At 39.8% G+C, this 23,937-nt stretch overlaps 1 protein-coding gene across 2 annotated transcripts; it reads right to left on the bottom strand.

The window, feature by feature from the left end:
* Positions 1–128: 128 nt before the first annotated feature.
* Positions 129–19,934, bottom strand: PCNP (PEST proteolytic signal containing nuclear protein). Of its 2 annotated transcripts, XM_007985965.3 has the most exons (5): positions 19,748–19,934; positions 14,567–14,781; positions 9,098–9,172; positions 4,371–4,426; positions 129–1,951 (listed from the first exon to the last, which is right to left on the bottom strand). In XM_007985965.3, the coding sequence occupies exons 1-5, from the start codon at positions 19,872–19,874 to the stop codon at positions 1,825–1,827; spliced, it is 600 nt and encodes a 199-aa protein (XP_007984156.1). In that variant the 5' UTR covers positions 19,875–19,934; the 3' UTR covers positions 129–1,824. The 2 variants fall into 2 exon arrangements, with proteins under 2 accessions (XP_007984156.1, XP_007984158.1); XM_007985967.3 differs by lacking the exon at positions 4,371–4,426.
* Positions 19,935–23,937: the final 4,003 nt, after the last annotated feature.

Raw genomic sequence — 23,937 nt, 5'->3', positions numbered from 1 at the left:
TTCAGAATTTTAAATCCCCCATTACTTTGGTCAACAATACGAACAAGAGCAACACTTGACATTTGTCTCAACTTTAAAAACAAAAACCAGCAAGCAACAATTAAATGGAATAGAAAGTAAACACACTATTGAGTTTGACAAATTTATTGGTACTTTAGTAAAGACATTCATCTCAGTCATTTCTCTCTCCCAGCTTGACCTTAGGTTAATATTTCATTTGGGTCAAGAAAATAATACGTAGGAGAGGTATGTTATTTTAACAAACAGGAAAATGGACAAAAAATGGATAGTTTGCCTACATTAAAGTAAGTTAAATTCATGTATCTTGATATAATTAAATCATGTAAGAACTAAGAGTTCTATATACATTTCCATCGTTTTACTTGGGCTTATTCTAAACTTAAATGCTAGTGAACAAAATGTTAGGAATATACACAGGCTGCTTCTCTGGAGTTATTACCAACTAAAAGACCTCAGCAAGCAGTTACCACCAATAAAACAATCTGAAGCTGCCTCCAAATATAATATTGTAGGAGTTTTCAAGGAAATTTTTATACTGTATGCTTCTTTTGTCTGTGACTATGCTTTTAAAGATGTGTTTAACTGTCACATTTAAAAAAAAGTTCATATACAATACAAAAATACAAAACAAACACCCTACAATACACAAATCTAACAAAGTAGATGTGGTGAGATTCCAAAAAATGTTTGAAGATGCATTTTCTTTCCTTCAATTTCAGTATCTAAAATGTGCTTTTTCAGAGGCTGTTGGTCAATATGTACGCATTTAAAATAAACCATACAATTTTACTAGTAAGAAAGCCGATAGTTAAGTTCAATTCAAATTGGAGTTCACAAGTTAGTAATTTAAATCCTTAGACAAGACTACAGAAAGTGCATCTTCTTGTTTTCCATCTTCATACAATGTTATTATTTTTTTTGGTGTTTATACCTTTTAAAAACTAAAAACAGCCAAATATTTAAGCAATATGTACATTTAAATTTTTGGTGGTGGTTTGTGTTTTAAAAGAAACAGCTTCCTTATGATTTGCCTCAAGTTCTGGTGGAAATGCTTACAGGAACTAGCTAATAAACAAAAAACAAGAGAAGCACATTCAAAATACTGATTTACTTTGGTAGCAAATGGTTTTTCTTTGAAGACTAATGAAGATAGACAAGACCCATTAAGGTGAAGTGGGCTATTTCAAATATTCAACAGTTTACATTAAAAAAAAAAAAATTCTTTTAAGAGCTAAGCATCTGTATCCACTGATAGCAATGCAATACCTAGTTTATGATGACTTGAAACAAAACAAATGCCCATAAGGAAAAAAGCTGTATTTTATCTAAATTTACTTTCAGTGAATAGTTCAGTAACATTTTCCTCCCAATACAATACTCCCTCTCTCTATAAGGCTGTTCCTGGGAGCCAGACAAGTTTAGGTAATAAGGGAGTTAAGAGAGTAACTGCTTGCAGTTTTAAATAGACAATAACTTTTTGCTTCCCTCTTAATGTGCTAATAGTTGTGTCTAAAAAAATATGCAATTCTTAAAAAGGTACCATTTCTGATTTCTTTATTATCTGTAACCTTTGGAAACTAATCACATGAAACTACAAAATTAGCAAATGTCTTGAAATCTGTATATAAAACATAAATTACCTCTAATTTCAAACTCTCATTTATTAGTGTACCACTCAATCTTTTAAAAAAATGAAAAAGAAAAAAAAGGCGGCTCCAAAGATAGTCTTATACCATTCTTTAAAAAAGGAAACTGTTCCTTTTAACTTTACACCCACCCCACACCCCAATTTCAAAACATCATTTAATTGTCTTGGTCATGGACATTTCCAAGATGAGATTTTATATTTCGCTCCCACAGCTTCTGGTTATCAGAAAACCCATGTTTTCCTTTATTGAAGGAGTTTGGTCCAGCTGATGTTGGTGTATCCCTGTGTTAAAAGAAAGAAAATTTATTTAAAATGTTATATAAAGTCTTTCAGGTTATGATTTTGATTCATTCAATACAGGTTTGTTTAGCACCTATTATAAACACAGACTGAACACTGGAAGCCCCTACAGAGCTTTTTAAAAATACACTTCACAGGCCAGGCACGATGCTGATGCCTGTAATTCCAGCAATTTGGGAGGCTGAGGCAGGCGGATCATCTGAGGTCAGGAGTTTGAGACCAGCCTGGCCAACACAGTGAAACCCTGTCTCTACTAAAAACACAAAAATTAGCCAGGCTTGGTGGCACATGCCTGTAGTCCCAGCTACTTGGGAGGCTAAGGCAGGACAACTGCTTGAACATGGGAGGCAGAGGTGGCAGTGAGCTGAGATCATGCCACTGCACTCCAGCCTGGGCAACAGAGCAAGACTTCATCACAAACAAACAAACAAAAAAACAAAAAAACACTTCATAGACATAGTTCTAGAATTTCAGATCCAGCAGGCCTAAACTGGGGGTGGGGATAAATCTGTAGTTTTAACAAACATTTAAGGTAATTCTGATACACAGCTAAGTGTGGCAACTACTACAGTTTTAAAAACTGTTGCCTCCCAGCTAGAGCAACATGGTGAGACCGTCTCTACAAAAAATTAAAAAATTAGTCAGGTATGATGGTGTGCACCTGTGGTTCCAGCTGCTCAGGAGGCTGAGGTGGGAGGATTGCCTGAGCCCAGGAAGTCAAGGCTGCAGTGAGCTATGATCATACCACTGCACTCCAACCTGAGTGACAGAGCTAGATCCTATCTTAAAAAACAAAAACAAAAACAAAAAAAACAAAACAAAAACCCCACCAAAACCAAAACAAAACAAAAAAACAAACCTGTTGCCTGTAACCTATTAATACCATTATGAAGTCAATGTGATAGCTGGCCACCAGCATTTGTAAAAAATGAAATAGAAGAAAAACATGAAGATATATTACACATAGAAAGGTTCAGTGTCATTTTATGAACTTCTGCTTCAATTATTTATGTTTAAATATATTAATATATGTGCTAGGTGTTTAGGCAAGACAACAACGTCACATGTACTTCCAACTTTAAGCTCAGTATGAAAGGAAGGCATGCAGGTACCCAACGGGACTGACTCCACTTGAATTACATAATGAAAGTCTGAAAACTTATGCCTGTGTATAGATTTAGCACTTAGCATTATCATACTGGTAGTTAATTAGGAAAAGGAAAAAGACTTAGCACTCAGTTCTTTGTGGGTTCATATATTTGGAAGAAATGGGGACACAGTATGGGGTTGATGTGGAATTAAACTTTCTTACTAATCTCTAAACTATCCACTAACGCACACAGACAGGAAACTGAACATCGTGTTAACTTAAAATTAATGTTATCTCCATGACAACAGCAACAATAGAGAACATTAAAATACTTTCATTTGTCTTATTTTGGTATTTGGCATCTAAGTCATTAAAGAAAAAAAGAAATATAAGATAAAGTGGTAGAAATGATATCGTAAGTGAAGTGGCTGAGTATGGTGGCTCACACCTATACTCCCAACACTCTGGGAGGCTGAGGCAGGACTGTTTGAGGCCAGGAGTTTGAGACCAGCCTGGGCAATATAGCAAGATCCTGTCTCTACTTACAAATTTTTTAAAAAAGTGAAGTGATGGAAAGCCATTCGTTTTGTACCAGGAAAAATTTTGAAATCAGAAACATTTCTCATAGCTATTTCTTATTTGAAAAAACAGGCTGGGCATGGTGGCTTACACCTGTAATCCCAGCACTTTGGGAGGCTGAGATGGGGAGATCACTTGAACTCAGGAGTTAAGAGACCAGCCTGGGCAACATAGTGAGACCCTGTCTCTACTAAAAATAAAAAAAATCAGCTGGGTGTGGTGGCATATGCCTGTGGTCCCAGCTACTTGAGAGGCTGAGGTGGGAGGGTCGTTTGAGCATGGGAGATCGAGGATGCAGTGAGCTGTGATTGTGCCACAGCATTCCAGCCTGGGCAACAGAGTAAGACCCAGTCAAGAAGTAGTCTGAAATTATTGTTATGTCTTAAGACATTCATTTTCTCTAACTGCGAGACTAAATAAGATCAGTGATAGTTCACAGAATAATTACAGTTATCTTTCTTCATGAGGATTGATCCATGTCTCACTCATCTTCAAAATCCTAATTAATCATCTGGTACACAGAAAATGCTTTTAAAAACTGTTCTGCCCAAATGCACAAGAAAAGCCTCAACACTCCTTTAAGTTAGTGCTTGCCAAAAAAAGAAAACAATTCAAAAAATATAAACAACAACAAAAAAGAAAAGTCTGAACTCTAAGAAATCATGTGCAAGTTATTTTTGTTCTTAATTCACCTTTGTAACTTTCTATAATATTTATGAAAAATTATAATACCTTCCAATATTCTTCATCCTCATCTTTGCTTCTGGAGGCATTTCCTCTGGTTCACTCTAAAGAAAAAAGTAAGTAAACCACAATAACTGCATACAAACTTATTAAATTCCTGATTACTAATATGCTAAATTTTATATCTAAGTCTTTTAGCATTTTCACTACTGTAAATTTTGAGAAAAGGAGAAAATTAGTGAGTTATTTACCTTAACTACATTTAAAAAATAAATGCCTGTCTTCTAGGGTGCTGATTTTGCACAAAGAAAAAAAACTGCTGAAAAAACAAACATTCTAGAACTAAAACCATTTAGCTACTAAATGCTACACATCATGTTAAATGTTTTTATATGTCCTATCTCTTAAAAATCCTAACATAATCGCATGAGGGAGGTATGATTATCATAATTCGTATTTTGCAGGTGAGGTAACAAAGTTAACTCGCTCAAGGAAACGAAGCGAATGAATAGCAAAAGAGTTTGACACCAAAGCAAAGGTTCTTAACCACTTTAATGTACTGCTCTTCAAAAATATCTATTACAATAAAGACATCTTGAAAGCTCATTCCTGGCTGGGTGTGGTAGCTCACACTTGTAATCCTAGCACTTTGGAAGGCAGAGGTGTGTGGATCACCTGAGGTCAGGAGTTCAAGACCAGCCTGGCCAACATGGTGAAACCCCGTCTCTACTAAAAATACAAAAAATTAGCCAGGTGTGGTGGTGCGTGCCTGTAATCCTAGCTACTCAGGAGGTTGAGGCAGGAGAATTGCTTGAATCCGGCAGGCAAAGGTTGCAGTGAGCTGAGATCATGCCACTGCACTCCAGTCTGGGTGACAAGAGCGAAACTCTGTCTCAGAAAAAAAAAGAGAAAAAGAGAGCTCATTCCTTACTTTTTCTACACTTATAGTTGTTGAAAATTGTGGGGGAAGTTCCTTTCAAACGTAAATTTTCATGTATAAATGCTGCTGCTTAGCTAACTACTACTTTTTAAAAGGGTGTTGATCCAGCTTAAAGGGGCTTCTACTGGTTAAATCTGTGACAATCTGAGCATTATAACCTATTGAATAAAGTAAGATTCCATGAGTATACACTTAAATAAATAAAATTTAAGTGTGATAAGAAGCTCTTCCTTACAGTAATAGACAGTTAATAGATGCAGAAAGGATGACGGAATCAGAAAAATCATTTGGCAAACCTTATCATATAATTCTGGCGAAAATTATCAACAGATGTTAACACTAGTAAGTAAACGTCCTCAATCATATTATTTTCACATATTCTCAAAGCCTATCCCCACAAAATAAATTTCAATTACAAAAGGTAGAATAGTAATTTGACAGTGAAGAAATCTGGCAGGCAGCACTTTAACCAAATGATCGAAGTTAACCCTGTTAGTGATGGGGTATGTTGGCTGCATGTACTCCCCGATATGATGCACTGATAACTTGGCATCACTTCTGTGGTATCTGTGCCTAAAGTAAGAAACATGAAACTAATCATGAGGAAACATCAGACAAATCCAAATTGAGGGGGTTTATATAAAATAACTGGCCTGTACTCTTCAAAAATGTTAACACCATGAAATACATAGAAAGACTCAAGAATTTGTCCAAATTAAAGGAGACTACACATATGTAACAACTGGAAAAATATTTTAAAATTTCAAAATTAACTAATTAAGTGGCTATCCTCTTTGTTCAGTATATTTCAAACTCAAATATATATCTAAGGTTACTTAATTATGATCTCCAAAAAAAAAAAAAAAAAGGAAGATTTCAGATACATGTGTTTTTTAAATCTATGAGACAGTTTATCCTTTATTACTGTTACAGCAGAAAGAATGCTGTCTAAACGCATCCGATATTTAAAAGCAGGGAAAGCAGTAGGGTATGATGCAAAGAACAAGAAACCAGAAGACCTAAAAGACAACATGTGTGTGCACTGGCATGTGCTCATGCATACTTGATTTCTCCATTTTCATTTTTTTTGGAGATGGAGTCCTGCTCTGTTGCCCAGGCTGGAGTGCAGCGGTGCGATCTTGCCTCACTGCAACCTCCACCTTCTGGGTTCAACCGATTCTCCTGCCTCAGCCTCCCAAGTAGCCGGGATTACAGGCTCATGCCACCACGCCCAGCTAATTTTTTGTATTTTTAGTAGAGACAGGGTTTCACCATGTTAGCCAGATGGTCTTCATCTCCTGACTTCGTGATCCACCCGCCTCAGCCTCCCAAAGTACTGGGATTACAGGTGTGAGCCACCACGTCCGGTCAATTTCTCCATTTTCAAAATATGAATAAATATATCACACAACTCACAAATTAAGGGTAAAATAATGTGAAAAGATATCCAAATTGTTAGGCATTCGAAGTAAGCCACTGTTGTAATGTAGGTGCTTACAATTTCCAACCTCTGCACTTTTGTACATATTCCCTGCATCCTGTATCATTCTTCCCTCCTACAATCTGTACATATCTGAATGGGTTGAATCAAATGGTACCTAATTTCTTAAGATTGTTAGAGATGCTAAGAACTTTAAATATTATTTAAGTCAGTGCTTCTCAAACTTAATTCAGTTCTTCCAACTGCCAGTCTAGTGGTCTTTCACATGCTGCTGCATCTAGTATCTGGCCTTTACTCCTTTTCTCAATTTCCACAGTATCATTTATGCAGGTACTTTCGATTTTTATCTTGTACTGTTTTGCATTTAAGTCTGCCCTACTGCTGAGTTCCTAGGTGAATGTTTCTGATCTATCTTTATAACATCACAGTGGCTAACATACAGAAAGCACTCAAATGCGTAGAATGAGTGAAAGTCCGAGAGAGAATACACTGATGACTACAGTAATTTTCTGCTTATTGATTTGGGCTCCAATCATTCCATATTTATCCTTGCTCAAAATTCCTCTACAAAACTCTCCAGTTCAGTCAAATGCAGCTACTCAGTATTTACTACTTGTGACTTGGAAATTGATAGCCTGGCTTACAAAAGTATTTCTTTTTTTTTTTTTGAGATGGAGTTTCGCTCTTATTGCCCAGGCTGGGGTGCAGTGGCGTGATCTCGGCTCACTGCAACCTCAGCCTCCCAGGTTCAAGCAATTCTCCTGCCTTAGCCTCCTGAGTAGCTGGGATTACAGGCATGCACCACCACGCCCGACTAATTTTGTATTTTTAGTAGAGACAGGGTTTCTCTATGTTGAGGCTGGTTTCGAACTCCTGACCTCAGGTGATCTGCCCGCCTCAGCCTCCCAAAGTGCTGGGATTACAGGCGTGAGTCACCGCACCCGGCCACAAAAGTATTTCTTGATTCACTAAAACCCTGCCTAATGTTTTAGTATCTACTTCACATATATTCTTCCCAAATCACTCCAGTCCTCTGAATATATTAAGTCTTATCCACATGGAACATATGGCTGTGTGGTGGCTCACACCTGTAATCCCAGCATGTTGGGAGGCCAAGGCTGAGGATCACTTGAGCCCAGGAGTTTGAGACCAGCCTGGGCAATATGGTGAAACTCTACAAAAAAATACAAAAATTAGCTGACTATGGTGGGGCATGCCTATGGTCCAGCTCAAGTGAGAGGATCACTTGAGCCTGGGAAGTCAAGGCTACAGTGAGCTGTGATTATGCTACTGCTCTCCGGCCTAGGCAACAAAGTGAGACTCTCTCTCTCTCTCTCTCACACACACACACGAATATACGCCCACATATGCTTTTGGAAACAACTACTGATGTATCCTGAAACACTTAATTGCTACACAATGATGTCACATCATGAGTGGGGGTTAAGTTTTAATGTCAGAGTCTAACACAAAAACATCAGTCAGAATTACGCCTGAAACTTCATAACATCAGTCAGAATTACGCTTGTCATTCATAACATGGGAAGGTAGCGACATTGTGAGGGGCATGAGGAAATTGGGACTAAGAGACAGTCAGATAAGCATCTCATGCTCATTCTGGACCATATGCTTTTTGAGTAGAACTTCTGGCAGAATCACCTGCACTATTTAATTGTTATCCCTCCTAGGGATATGGGAAGTGAGCACAATAGCTGACTTTTTTTTTTTTTTTTTTGAGACAGAGTCTTGCTCTGCTGCCCAGGCTTAAGTGCAGTGGTGCAATCTTGGCTCACTGCAACCTCCGTCTCCTGGGTTCAAGCAATTCTCCTGCCTCAGCCTCCCGAGTAGCTGGGATTACAGGTGCTTGCCACCACGCCTGGCTAATTTTTGTATTTTTAGTAGAGATGGGGTTTCACCATATTGGCCAGACTGGTCTTGAACTCCTGACATCAAGTGATCCACCAGCCTCAGCCTCCCAAAGTGCTAAGATTACAGGCATGAGACACTACGCCCAGCCAACAGTAGGCTTTTTAAAGTTGAATGCATGCATAATGTATCATTACTAAAGACCCCAGCTATAAAGATTATTAAGGCAACAGTATTGAATTTTTCTTTTTTTGGATCCTACATACTTCCTAGCACAAATTACTCATAATAAGCATTTGCTGATTTCATCCTTAAGCTTCTTGCCCCCAAAGTCAACAATATTCTAAAATAATCCTACAACCAAATAAAATGCAAAAATAGAACATCCAGTTTTTATGGATGTCACACACACACAAAAAAACTATTATAAAGAAAATTCATTAATACTATTATAACCTATAATTTGCCACTAATACCTTCCTTAAATAACTGGTTAAAGTAAAAAAACAAAACTGGATATCAACTTACATCTTCATCTTCATTAAAAGCTGCTGCTACTGAAAGAGTTTTTGGAGCAAGAGTTGGAACAGTTTCTTTAGGCTTCTGAAGAAGAAACATTAAAAGGAATATCATGTAAGTAACATTTATACAAGCTTGTTTAATGATATGAATCATTTATCTTGAAAGATTTAACTTTATATTTCCATAGAAATTTGTATAGCAATGAACCCAATACTTTGGACAAATCCATTCTCTCTTTTCAAAAATGTGGATTATCAGTAGGTATGTTTTACTTTACTAACTTGTGGTGTTCATTTGTTGCCCTCCTACAAAATATTTTCTAGTTAGGATCTACAATATCATTTACCTAAGGGGTACTTGGTACAGGAAAGAGAAAATTATTAGTAATACCTTCCCATAGTAATGTTAAACACAATGTGCCTTGAAAGCATAAAAGGAATCATGAATCATCTTTCTGTACTAGCCAGTTTTCTGCTCCTAGGCCTATAAACATAATTAATACAAACCACCTCTTCACACTAGGTTTTCTGTTTTTGTTTTTGAGACAAAGTCTTGCTCCGTTGCCAAGGCTGGAGTGTAGTGGCACAATCTTGGCTCACTGCAGCCTGTGCCTCCTGGGTTCAAACGATTCTCGTGCCTCAGCCTCCTGAATAGCTGGGATTTACAGATGTGTTCCACCATGCCCAGCGAATTTAGTTTGTATATTCAGTAGAGACGAGGTTTCATGTTTGCCAGGCTGGTCTCGAACTCCTGACCTCAAGTGATCTACCCGCCTCAGCTCCCAAGATGCTCTCTACTAAAAATACAAAAAAACAGGCAGGTGTGGTGGTGAGAGCCTATAATCCCAGTTACTTGGAAGGCTGGGGCAGGAGAATCGCTTGAACCCAGGAGGCAGAGGCTGCAGTGAGGTAAGAGCACGCCACTGCATTCCAGGCTGGGTGACAGAGTGAGACTGTCTCAAAAAAAAAAAAAAAAAAATTAAAAAATAAAAACACCCTTTCCTTGGCTTCTGTAACACTGCTTTTTATTGGTTATTCTCCTAATTTTCCCACCTTTTGTTCTGTCTCTCTCCCTTTCCTGCTGCTCCCCATTTAGAAGATATAGATACCCAGGCGGGCACAGTGGCTCACGTCTGCAATCTCAACACTCTGGGAAGCTGAGGCAGGAGGGCCGCTTGAGACCAGGAGTTCCAGGCCAGCCTGCTCAACACAGCAAGTCCCTTACCTCTAAAAAAAAAAAATTTTTTTTTTTAAATTAGCAGACAACCAGAATTTTGTTGTCAGTGACCTTTCCTTCTCTGGTCGATTTCATTCATTCCTAGTTTTAACTACCAAAACCTATGTCTACCCCTAAATGGGCTATCATCTGCCTACTGGGCAGCTCCACTTAGGAGCTCCCCTAGATACTTCAGTTTCACAGTGTTCATAAGTACTCAAACCAGAAAATCTTTTCCTCAACTTGTAAGGTCCTATTGATTAGACATCTATTAAGTAAACTTAATTCTCCCTCTGCCTTTTCAATCATGCCATCACACTACCAACTTAAAGTCCTTAGCATTTACCTGCTGGGACTACTGTCAGAAATACACCTCCTGGCCAGGCACAGAGGCTCATGTTTGTAATCCCAGCACTTTGGGAGGCCTAGGCAAGTGGATCACTTGAGGTCAGGAGTTCCAGATCAGCCTGGCCAACATGGCGAAACCCTCTCTCTACTAAAAATACACACACACACACACACGCGGGATATGGTGGTGATGCATGCCTGTAGATCACACCTTTGCACTCCAGCCTGGGTGACAGAGGACTCTGTCTCATAAAAACAAAAACCAAAACACAAAACAAAAACCAAAAAAAAAAAAAAACCAAAAAACATCTCCTGACCCTTCTTTCTTTCTTTTTTGAGACAAGGTCTTACTCTGTCACCCAGGATGGAGTGCAGTGGTGCAGTCTTGTCTCACTGCAGCCTTGACCTCCCTGGGTCAAGTGATCCTCCCACATCAGCCTCTCAAGGAAATGGGACTATAGGTGCACCCTGCCAAGCCTGGTTCATTTCTTATTTTTGAGACACAGTCTTGCTCTGTCACTGAGACTGGAGTGAAATGGGATGATCTCAGCTCACTACAACCTCCACCTCCTGGGTTCAAGCAATTCTCCTGCCTCAGCCTCCCAAGTAAGTGGGATTACAGGTGTGTGCCACCACGCCTGGCTAATTTTTTGTATTTTTCAGTAGAGATGGGGTTTTGCTCTGTTGGCCAGGCTGGTCTCGAACTCCTGGCTTCAAGAGATCCACCGACTTGGCCTCCCAAAGTGCTGGGATTAGAGGCCTGAGCCACCGTGCCCAGCCTTGTTTATTTTTTGTAGAGAAGAGGTCTCACTGTGTTGCCCAGCCTGGTCTCAAACTACTGAGCTTAAGCAATCCTGCCTCAGCCTCCCAAAGTGCTGTAATTATAGGCATGAGCCACTGCACCTGGTCCCCCCACTTTCTGCATCCTCTTCCTACCAACCATCTATATGGTACCACAGTGATGCTTCTGGGATGCAAATCTGTTTAAGTCTTGAGACTCATTATGGAATAAAAGTTCTTAAATTCGGTCTCATGGTCTAATTTTGGGGGCTGTTTACCAATACATTTCCCCACCAAACCCTGTCCAAATACTAATGATTTTCTCAATGTACCGTAACTGCCTTTGTATGAAATGCCCTTGTGCTCCTGCCTACATTTAAGTCCAACTCAAAGATCACTTGATCAGTAAAATCTTCTCTGACCTGCTGAAACAAAATTAACCATCCCTTCTTTTATATCACACACTTTTAAAAAAAATAAATAGTGTTTTCTTTTGAAAGAATACAACATGTTCAGTTGTATGCATAGTAACTCTAGAAACACCCTTAAGTTTTAAAGATGTCATGTATTTAATGTTGTGGACACAAATAAGCATTTGTTGGCAGATTATCTTCATATAATATAATCAATCCAGCACTTTCAATTATTTTTTAATATTCTACACTTCACCCCCCCCAGTAAGACTGTGTTTACACTGTAGTTTATCTTATTTTATTTTTGAGACAGAGTCTCACTCTGTCGCTAGGCTGGAGTGCAGTGGCGTGATCTCGGCTCACTGCACCTCTGCCTCCCAGGTTCAAGCAATTCTCCTGCCTCAGCCTCCCGAGTAGCTGGGACTACAGGAGCATGCAACCACACCCAGCTAACTTTTGTATTTTCAGTAGAGATGGGGTTTCACCATGTTGGCCAAGATGGTCTCGATCTCTTGACTTTGTGACCCAACCACCTTGGCCTCCCAAAGTGCTGGGAATACAGACGTGAGCCACCACGCCCAGTCTTCAGTTTATTTTATAAAAACAGATTTGTTTTCCAAAACTAAAAAGTTTTACTGAGTAGTTTTTTCAAAATATAACCCTCCCACCCCAAATTATCAGAAATTACTAATCATGTCAATTATTTATAGAGTAGGCCGGGCGCGGTGACTCACACCTGTAATCCCAGCACTTTGGGAGGCTGAGGCGGGCAGAGCACCTGAGGTCGGGAGTTTGAGACCAGCTTGACCAGCATGGAGAAGCCCCGTCTCTACTGAAAATACAAAATGAGCAGGGCGTGGTGGTGCATGCCTGTAAACCCAGCTACTCGGGAGACTGAGGCAGGACAATTACTTGAATCCCGGAGTCAGAGATTGTGGTGGGCCGAGATCGCACCACCGCACTCCAGTCCGGGCAACGGGAGTGAAACTGTCTTAAAAAAATTAAAAAAAAAAAGAAAGAGGGGCCAAGCTCGGTGGCTCATGCCCATAATTCCAGCACTCTGGGAGGCCAAGGCAGGCGGATCACCTGAGGTCAGGAGTTTGAGACCAGCCTGGCCAACATGGTGAAATCCACTCTCTACTAAAAATACAAAAATTAGCCAGACATGGTGGCGCGTGCCTATGGTCCCAGCTACTCAGGAGGCTGAGGCACGAGAATCGCCTGAACCCAGGAGGCAGAAGTTGCAGTGAGCTGAGATTGCGCCACTGCACTCCAACCTGGATGACAGAGTAAGAGACTCCATCTCCAAAAAATAAATAAATAAATAAAATAAAATAAAAATAAATTAAAAAAAAGAAAGAGTAGGGATTTAGATTTAGGGACTATGTTCATGCACAGTAAAATCTATTCTCAAGGGGACCATCTATAGTAGAAGTATACCTGAGAATATATATTTAATATACTGTCTATCAAAAAACATTAAATATTTATGCAGTTAGGTCTATAAAAGTTTTATAACTACATATTAAACAAAAAGAATCAGCTGAAATACAGAAATACAGTAATGAAGTAATGATGTTATAATCAATGTTTTTTGTTCAGACTGAATTTTTTAAAAAATAGAAATAGAAAAAGGGAAAACAGAGCAGAGTGAGGGTGGGGATTCTAAGTAATAATAGCTTTGCAAAATGAGAATAGCCCAAATATACTGACTGCTCCAGACCATATTTTTAAGATCTTTGAATAAACATCTAATGTAGAACAAAGTTACGCACATCTGGCAATTGAGCATTAACTTTCACAGCACAGATACAAATAACCAACTCAAACGCAATTTTAGGATTTTTCTCCTCATACAAGAATGTAACCATTTTTCAAAGCCAACAGCAATACACTATTTAAGTAACTTCCTTTTCCCTTAAATAAGAGATCTATTTGGTTGAAGGTTATGAAATTTTCATACTATAGGTCAGCAACAAATCTCTACAACTTTATATGCTTCAAATTAATATTTCAAACACTTTCAGAGGTTCCATGGTTAATAAGTATTAATCTAAGGCTTACATCTTAAAACAAAGGATCAAATATTGACCTGTAAAAGACCACCCATTTGTAGTTCCAAAGTAAGATAATTAGGTAGATCTTTTACCAAGCAATACCTTACTAATATTAATCTTTTAAGATACAAATGACTGATTTCTCAGTATTATTTTTAATACTACAGGCACTGAAAGATAAAAAAATAAACTTCAGAAAATCTTTCTGAAAATATTTTTCAGAGGACTTGCTCAACTTAGAAAAAAGATTTTTATTTTTATTTTTTGTAGGGATAGATCTCGCCACGTTGCCCAGACTGGTCTGAAACTCCTGGGCTCAAATGATCCTCCCACTTTGGCCTCCCAAAGTTTTCAGATTACAGGTGTGAGCCACTGTGCCCAGCCAACTTAGAAAAATTCTAAGTTTATTATTTTATAAATCATATTCCCTACAATAGTTGTTCCTTCTAATATTCCAAATCTGTGTTTCTTACCAGTTTTACTGAAATAAAATTCATTCAGACCCTTCTTAAACAGGGCGCTGATCATCTAAGTTCATAGGTCAAAGATTAGTTCTTAATGTACCTTTTCACCCTTAATTTACCATAACCTAGTAAATGTCACATTTCCAAAGCAAATCCTTAAGATCCATTACAAACATCATATATGAAATAACAACTCACACTTGATCCAAGTTTGATGGATATGGCTGATGCTTTCTTTGTCGTCTGACTACCTATGGCAAATCCAAACTTGGAGATCTTTGTAGGCTTTGTTGGGAGGTCGGCAGCTTCTTCTTCAGCTGATCGCTTCTCAGCGCTGCGACTGGAACTTTCCCCTCCATTACTGGAAGAAACAGTCTTAGTTTTCACAGGTTTTTCTGCTTCTTCTTCAGGTCCTGGTGAAGTCGAAACAACTTACCAAGATGAGCTATTTTTACTTAGCAGATTGATGGGAGCAGCAACCTCAAAAAGCATCGTTATAAGGAAGATACCTCTGCAGTTGTCACCTACTGACCCACCAGTCTCTTCCACTGTTTGTTAGAGTATACAGCAGGAACTGAGAGTGTGTGGCAGTAGAAGAGGCTCCCATGAATTAACTAGCATCAAATACAGAGCAATTTAAAATTATAAACACAGAGTTCACAAAAAGTAAAGACCCTTCAACTAAACACTATAATTTGCACAATAATCTGGTTATCTGTGGGATTTTGCTTTTTAGAAATCAGATCTATCTAACATCTTTTACACTTAGTAGTTTGTGAGCAAATCAGTCACATGGTAAAAGAATACACTTGGATACCAAATTATAATATTCTTCAGTAATGCAGTAATAATTATACAAAGTACCTAGTTATAAACAGGCCCATTATTACCCAAATGACAATGTTAACACAGCCTAGTTATTTTCTTGAGTGATGTGTTCCTCATGTACATCTCACACAATCTTAGGAGTTGAAAAGGAACTTCAAGGTCATTCCCTCTTGAGAAATTTAATTCTACTCTGACAATTTGGTTATTACGTGTTTTCAGCTACCCATAAGAACTATTAAAAAAAAAACAATCTTACTTTGGTTTATATCTTAGATTTTGTCATGAAAGATGAGTTAATCATAATTTCAAACAGTAGAAGGCATACATATGTAGGTTTGGAAGGCAAAATGTCTTGCTAATTTTGCTTCTGTTTGTATGAAGTCAATGATGAAATTAGTTCACATTCTGACTTTCTTGGGTCTGTTATATAAGACTAAGAACATATCAGGCGATAAGACAGAAGAAGGCTGGCTGATCATTAAAAATTTTATTTTCTTTCCCCAGTTTGCCCGTTCACCATATAGGATGTATTCTGCTACAATGGATCAAGAGTTTATTTATGGAGAAAAAGAAGATGCTCCAAAAGATGGCCTTGATAACAGTTAAGAAAGCAGGACACAGAGCTAGAACGGGGAGAAAAAAAGTCAAACACAAATAGACTGACAAGCAAAATTAAAGATCAGAGGCTACAGATCTAGATCTATATAGTTTTGGAATAATGGGGTCTCTAGATTAATAAGAACTTTGAACAAAACATTTGATTCTGTTTAGATGAAAAATAAAAGAAACTCTTCATTCTTTTTGGACAAGGAGTAGAAGTTGTAAAGTCAGTATAGGGGAGGGAAATTAAGCAGGATTCTGTTTTGGGATTTCCCTAAGAGACAAAGATAGCACTGAAATGGTTGCTTGAGGTGCCATTCTCCTATTTATATATAAAATCACAAAAGCACCTGAAGAATTAAAGAATCAAGATTGCTATTCAATAGCTGAAAAACGGAACTCAATTTACAAAGCACAGAATATCTTTGAAAAAGAGTATGATGCAGTTTTGTCAGTCTCAGTTTGTAACTAAAAGCACTTATGCTAATTTTATTCTGTATTCTATTTGTAGTTCTAATAAAGTATGACATTTCATAGTGAAACTCAAACAATAACTACTTTCCTGTGACTGACACACAGTTAAAATAAAAATCTCTTTGGCTCTACACATTGGAACAGAGAAACATACAAAAACCTGCTGGCTTTATATGTAGAAAGAATCTATACACTAAAGAATGACTAAATACATGATCAGTTTTTTTAAAAATGAGAAAATCACTTATCAATTTAGAACATAAAACATGGATAAAATAGCAAATCACTGGATTCTTTACTAAGGAATATTTTAATAAAAGGAAATTTATCTAATTTGTATTGAGCAAATAAAACATATAACTAGTATGAAATGAAATTACACATGGTACTAGCATTTTTTTTTTTTCATTGACTAATTGGAGAGGGCTGAGCCTTAGAGCACAAAGGTACGTTACTTTGAAAAAATTACCTAGTAAGCTGGGCACAGTGGCTCACGTCTGTAATCCCAGCACTTTGGGAGGCTGAGGTGGGTGGATCACCTGAGGTCAGGAGTTTGAGACCAGCCTGGGCAACGTGGCAAAACCCCGTCTCTACTAAAAATACAAATTAAGATGGGCAAGGTGGCGAGCACCTGTAATCCCAGCTACTCGGGAGGCTGAGGCAGGAGAATCGCTTGAATCCAGGAGGCAGAGGTTGCAGTGAGCTGAGATCACACCACTACACTCCAGCCTGGGCGACAGAGCGTGACTTCATCTCAAAAAAAAAAAAAAAAAAAAGAAAGAAAGAAAAAATTACCTAATAAGAAAGTTTAAGTCCATAGGGGTACCCTTCATAATCCATTTGCATTCTGGTTGCTTCCTTTTTTGAAAGAAGGGCAGAGCTACCTCTCTCGTATGCACAGAGGTGTGCAGCCTAAATGAGAAGGTGTTCAAGACCCTACTAGTGTCTGGCATAATAAATGTCAATTTCATTGACGCAGTTCTTGGTATAACCAAAAAAGCTTGAGATGGCCATGATTATGTATGACTAGCTCTTCTTCAACATTTTTCCTAACATTATTTCTCCTAACATTTTTTCAAATAGCTACACAGACATAACCAAAGAGCGGAGAAAAAAACTACCAAAGTTTTACCCTATTCTTTAAAGCAGGGAGTTCAAATAAGTAGTTTCTCTCACAGACATAAATTAATGTTGGCCAGGCGCGGTGGCTCTCATGCCTGTAATCCCAGCACTTCCAGAGGCCGAGGCAGGCGGATCACGAGGTCAAGAGATTGAGACCATCCTGGCCAACATGGTGAAACCCCGTCTCTACTAAAAATACAAAAATTAGCTGGGCGTGGTGGCACGTGCCTGTAGCCCCAGCTACTTGGGAGGCTGAGGCAGGAGAATCACTTGAACCCGGGAGGTGGAGTTTGCAGTGAGCCAAGGTTGCACCACTGCACTCCAGCCTGGCGACAGAGCAAGGCTCCATCTCAAAAAAAAAAAAAAAAAAAAAAAAAAAAAAAAAATTAATGGAAACTACTCATAAAAAAATACTTATACGTACAACTCAGTAGACTGCTCAACAGGAATTAAAATTCAGAACATTCTCTAGTTAAGCCCCTAAGACAAACTTGACAAAGTGTTTTCAAAAAAGTGACTATCTGCCACAAAATTACCAATTTAGCAATATCCATGGTATGACATATTTGAATTATGATTCCTCTGCACAATTTCATTAAAAATATCTCACATTCAAAAATGGCTTAAATGTAACAGTACTACTTTCTTGTAACGACAAGGAGACAGATTATGTAGAAGTTAAGGGATATTACTTACTCTAAGTTACCAAGAAAAAGACCATAATAATTTTTCTGATACCAATTAGCAAAGTAATTTTATACTATTTCTCCCCACATGCTAAAATGGAAACATCAATATTCATACTGTAGAACTAATAACCCTCAACTAAAAGAATGGCAGATAAATTATACAGTGGATTTATGATGACATTCAAGGCACATTTTGACAGCACATTAAACACATCTGCTACCCTCGGTCAAGACAGTTAACGAGATGGCCTTAAAGTCAACACATAAGATTCTTTAAGCTTTTCCTCAAACTACTTCTAAATTTTTTTGCTTTTCCTCAAACTGCTTTTAAATTTTTATGTAATTTTATCCCACAATTTCCAAGACAATTTTTTTGGGAAAAAAAATTCACTAATGAGAAAGTAGTAGACAATTTAAATTGTTCTTTCATAAGGTATTTTACCAGTCAAACAAAACAAAACAAAACAAAAGTCGGGGGTGGGGAGGGGAGACAGAGAGATGGAGTTTCAGCTTAACAGAACCGTACGTGTTTTTTAAAAAGGAAATCCTGGCTCCAAAGTGATTAACATTACACTTAATCTTTTCAATAATTTTTGTTCCCAAGGCAATTCACATGAAACATGTTGGTAGGTCTACTAGCGGCCTTCATATGCTATTAATCGTTTCTATTTTCTCATATTAAATAATTTCCGGAATGATAACTGAGGTGGTCAGAATAGAGAACAATGTTTAAAATATTCTAAAAACATTTTAAACAGCTCGCACGTGTTAAGTCACTTGTCTTGTTACGGGCAAAGAGGGAGCTGGAGAGATTACATGTTTCTTTTCCTTAACGCACAAGACCCGAATTTAGGGAGTGGAATGGACAGAATAAGGATAGCTGTAACCTGAGTTTAACATCGTAACAAAATACAGGAGGAGTCACGCTAGACTATTTAGTCGCCTAAGTATCTGGCAAGCGGTCAGCTGGCAACAGCCTAAGGGAGATACTTCAAAGAAAGGCAAGCAAACCTTAGCCCTAGACCCCACAGCTTAAACCAGAGGGCAGGCAAAGGCATCCCTCTTCCCCTCCATCACCTCGGCCCACCCTGTCACAGGGTCAGTATTAAACTTGGAAGTAAAGGAAAGAGAGCAGGCCGGAGTTGTCCACCTCCTCAGTGAAAAGAGAGCAGCAGGCGTAATTAACTCCTGCGTGGAACTGAGAGGCCAGCACCGTCAGAGACTCGGCCTGCGGCCAGTTCCCGCGGCAACTACTCGGTGGCTTGCACTGTGTGTATGTTTTGTCTCATGAGCGTCTCCGGTGTGTGTGTTTTGTGTGATATGCGTCTCCGGTGTGGCGGTAGCGGCTCCTGCACCGCCGCTCCTGGTCCCACCCCGAGTTCGGTCTCCCTTTCTGGCGCCCATCTCCCTTCTCCTCGGAATCAGGGCCTCCGCTGGGGCCAGGAGGTGACGAACAGTGGCCACCTCTCCCCCGGCAAGGAGGCGATGTGGGCCAGGAGCCCAGCGGGCCGCACCGGGCGTGCCCGAGGCAGGTCTGGGCCCAGCACCTGGCCGGGTGAGGTCCAGGTCCTCCCATTCTCGCCCCACCCCACTCCCCCCACCCTGGGGAGCTCAAAGAAAGGCCCGGAGCATCCCACGCTGCCCGCGACGCTGGGGTTGTGTTCACCTCCGGCGGCTCCAGCTCGCTGCGACTTTTCAGGCTTCTCCTCTCCCGCCTTCCCGTCCGCCATTTTCCCCGCCGCGGCCTCCCTTGCAGCCACGCCAAGGACGTCACGACCCCGCCCAGCAACCATTGAGTATTTGGGGCCAGCCGGCGTGGTGGCGGCCTAGAGCGGTCCCGAAGAATGAAAAGAGGCCCCCTTCGGAAACGGAAGTGGCTGTGATGTCATCGAGTAGCCGCCTCGGAAGGAAAAGCTGGGATGGTTGGGTGGTCTAAGTGGAGTGCTGGCTAGGGACTTTATATTAGAGGGTAGTGAGGTCTTCATGGTCCAGCGACACGTCCCGAGAAGTGAGGGGAAATGGAGCATCTCCCTGGAAACGCTGGGATCTTAGAAGGTTTCTGCATACCCAGGTGTGGTTGCAGCTGAGGCTGAGAGGGTCTTCCGTTCCGGCCTTGCTGGATAACGTATGCCTGCCAACTCTATGTAAACAAAATGCCCGCATTCTTTTTCCCTATTTAAAGGGGCAATCAGCGTTTATGTAGCGCCCCCTAGCTTCAGACGCCTTTCATACACTCGTTTAATCACCGCGATTGGCCAAATATAGAATTCTCTCAATTAGCTGTGAGAGTTGAGGCCAGAGAGAGTAATTTGTCCAAGTCAGGTAGCCAATTGTAAAGCTACTTTTTCTACAGGGTGCTTCTACGAAGTTGAGAAACTACTATGTCAAGTTCAGACTGCAGTAATTTTTGCTTTACTAAGAAATCTTTAGTGGATTCCTACAGTCTGCAGAATGAAGTCCGTGAGTTACATTAGGCCCTAGCCTACCTTTTCGGCTTCATCTTCCCCCTTTCTCAGTATTTATCCAGCCCTCCAAGCCAAATGGGGTCTATTACTTGCTTAGGGAACTGGAATTTCTGGGTTTGCTCTACAATATATAGTTAGAGAAAGTCTTAGGAGTCAGAACTTGGATTTGAATCTGTTTTGCCCTTTCCTGCTTGAGTAACCTAGAGACTTGCTTACTGCCTACAGACCTACCTTTTCTTCTCTATAAAAGAGAAATAATAATAGTGCCTCCTCAAAGAGTGGTAATAGGGCTCAAATGAGATCATTTTTATAAACCATTATTTGGTCACTTCATACTTCCCTCGATTTGTGTGTGTGTGTGTGTGTGTGTGTGTGTGTGTTTATTTTTATTTTATTTTTATTATTTATTTATTTATTTTGAGACGGAGTCTCACTCTGTGGCCCAGGCTGGAATGCAGTGGCCGGATCTCAGCACACTGCAAGCTCCGCCTCCCGGGTTTACGCCATTCTCCTGCCTCAGCCTCCCGAGTAGCTGGGACTACAGGCGCCCGCCACCTCGCCCGGCTAGTTTTTTGTATTTTTTTGGTAGAGACGGGGTTTCACCGTGTTAGCCTGGATGGTCTCGATCTCCTGACCTCGTGATCCGCCCGTCTCCGCCTCCCAAAGTGCTGGGATTACAGGCTTGAGCCACCGCGCCTGGCGTGTGTGTGTGTGTTTTAAACTGTTGTCTGTGAATGGCTCAAAAGTTCCTTGAAAACAGAGACCCAGTTTTTAAAAACTGTGCTGTGCGTTTCATATGTGAAAAGTGTTCAATATTTGCAGATGGATTACACCTCGGGCTTCAAGTCCAGGGAGTGGAGAAAGAATGAAGAAAGTATCAAAATGTGTTTCCCATGACAGAAGCAGGGCAGTGTGGTGGTGATTTTGTGATCTAGGTTGAAGTCCCTGAGCCATCATTTATCATCATGTATGTAAAAGTAACCAGGAAACTGTCTTACAGGTACTTAATTCATGTTTGTTTCATTTTCCTCGTGATCTTTTCAAGGTAATCCTTGAGACTCTCCTCCACCTCCTCAGTGAAAAGAGAGCATTTTAAAAATGGAGGTATACGCGAAGATTTTTATTTGAGATTATGTATTTATAGATGCTTGCAATTTTTTTTTGGTGGGGGGATGGAGTCTCTCACTCTGTCACCCAGGCTGGAGTGCAATGGCATGGTCTCGGCTTACTGCAACCTCCGCCTCCTGGGTTCAAGCGATTCTCCTGCCTCAGCCTCCTGAGTAACTGGGACAACAGGTGCGTGCCGCCACACCGGCTGTTTGTATTTTTAGTAGAGAAGGGATTTCACTATGTTGGCCAGGCTGATCTCAATCTCCTGACTTTGTGATCCGCCCACCTCAGCCTCCCTAAGTGCTGGGATTACAGGCATTAGCCACCGCGCCCGGCCGATTCTTGTAATTTTTAAGTGAAGAAGATAAAGCTCAGAGAAGTCACAAACCTGTTTAGGAGCGGATCCAGTTCCCATATACCACACTGCAAAAGTGAAGGATGTGCAGGACTACGTATGTAAGGGAAAAAAACAAAACAAAAAAAGGATGAAGATAGTAATCCATTCACCTTTCAGTTCGGTGAGTTTCATAAGGTGTGCCTGTCTTGTTCGCCACTGTTTCCCCAGCACCTGGATTATACTAGTCTGGATAAATATCTATTGAAGAAATTAATGCAAACTTCAGTAGCCTCCTCCAAACGGGTTAGGAAATGAAAAAGTAGTGCAGTATGAAGGGGTGGAAAGGGGATGATCACTTTCCTCCCCATCAAGAGTCATGACAACATGCTTATAACAAAAGACAGGTTAACGAGAGAAGCCTAACAAATTAATGTGCATAAGCGTGGGGAACAATACAACAAAATAAGAAAACTCAATAAGGGTCAGATGGTTGAAGCTTAAATACTTTTCATAGGGGAGAGAGAGGTGGGGGGACTACAGGCAATTTTAGAGGAGTAGTAAATGATTTTAGTAGATATTAATGCAGAAATTCACTTGTAAATTATTCTCTTTGTAAACCAAGTGAAACTAGAGAACCAACAATAATTTGAAGGCCAGAGGTGAGTGACTCACTCCCATGATCCCAGCTACTAGGGAGGCTGAGATGGAAGGATCACTTGAGCCCAGGAGGCAAGATTGCAGTGAGCCAAGATCTCGCCACTGCACTCCATCCGGGGTGATAGGGTGAGACCCTGTCTCAAAAACAAAAAACAGTAGTTTGAGGCAAAGTTTGGGCTCTAAGTGTGGTGGTTAATTTTCAGTCTCTTTCTCTGTGATGTGAGTTTTGTTTTTTTCATGAGACCAGGTCTCACTGTGTTGCCCAGGCTGGAGTGTGGTGGCTATTCACAGGCATGATGATAGCACACTACAGCCTCGAACTCCTGGCCTCAAGAATCCTCCCAACTGAGACTCACAAGTAGCTGGGACTACATGTGTGCACCACTGTGTCTGGCTTTGTGATATGTTTTAATTTCTTCTGGTTAATGAAATTTCAGGGAGGAAGGAGATAGAAAGCAATTGTGTTCTTTGATGGGTCTGGTTTCTAGGTAGATAAGAAACTTCAAAGAACAGTCTTATCCTGTGTTTTGGGGGAGGCAGAGGATTGAGAGGCAGGAGGTTGGGTGGGGAGATCAGAGACACCTTGTGGCTGCTTCTCTAGTTCAGCATGTCAAAGCACTGAATTTTGAGGTATTGTTTTCTGACAATGAATAGGCAATGTAGTCCAAGGCAAAGAGCATTAGTTTTGTACCACACAAAAACTGGACTTAAATTCTAACTCTGCCTTTTGCTAATTCTGTGAGTTTGGACTGGATAAAAATGTTATGGAATATGTTATAACTATACAAATGGAATAATTCATATAGGGTTACTGAAGGCATTAAGTGAGATAATAAACGTAAAATCTGTAATATGCTGCCTGGCCATGGTGAAAGCTTGCTTAGTAGTAGCTATGGATTATAACCTCTAATGAGCTATTTAAGTGGTTTAAAAAGTTGGACATGGAAGGTAATACGAGCAATTGTTATGTTAATTTAGATGTGTAATTTGTGAGGTGACAACTATAATATCTAACATTTATTCAAGCTTACTATACACCAAGCATTGTTGTAGGTATTCTACATGAAATTAAGTACATTAAATCATTACAACCCTATGACTTAAGTGCTACTATTACTACCATTTTTATGGAAGAGGGAATTTGGGCACGGAAAAGGGAAGAAGTGCAGCTGAACTTGAAATTCAGGCCAAGAACTACCAAAAAAAAATTAGAGTGGAGAAGAAAAGTGGCTAATCATGATTTCACTAACCTTAAATAGGTTTTCTTTTTTTCTTTTTTTTTTTTTT

This window comes from Chlorocebus sabaeus, chromosome 22 (genome assembly GCF_047675955.1).
Source record: "Chlorocebus sabaeus isolate Y175 chromosome 22, mChlSab1.0.hap1, whole genome shotgun sequence".
NCBI lineage: Eukaryota > Metazoa > Chordata > Mammalia > Primates > Cercopithecidae > Chlorocebus > Chlorocebus sabaeus.
The sequence above is the reverse complement of the archived record's forward strand: the minus strand, read 5'-3'. Positions and strand labels throughout refer to the sequence as shown.

Bases quoted from the DNA above. Each gene is read 5' to 3' on its own strand.
- PCNP (XM_007985965.3), bottom strand. From the start codon at position 19,874: ATGGTTGCTGGGCGGGGTCGTGACGTCCTTGGCGTGGCTGCAAGGGAG. The intron at 14,782-19,747 runs GTGAACACAACC...CGACTTCACCAG, and splicing joins GCGAGCTGGAGCCGCCGGAG to GACCTGAAGAAGAAGCAGAA. The intron at 4,427-9,097 runs GTAAGTTGATAT...TTTTTTCTTTAG, and splicing joins CTTTTAATGAAGATGAAGAT to AGTGAACCAGAGGAAATGCC.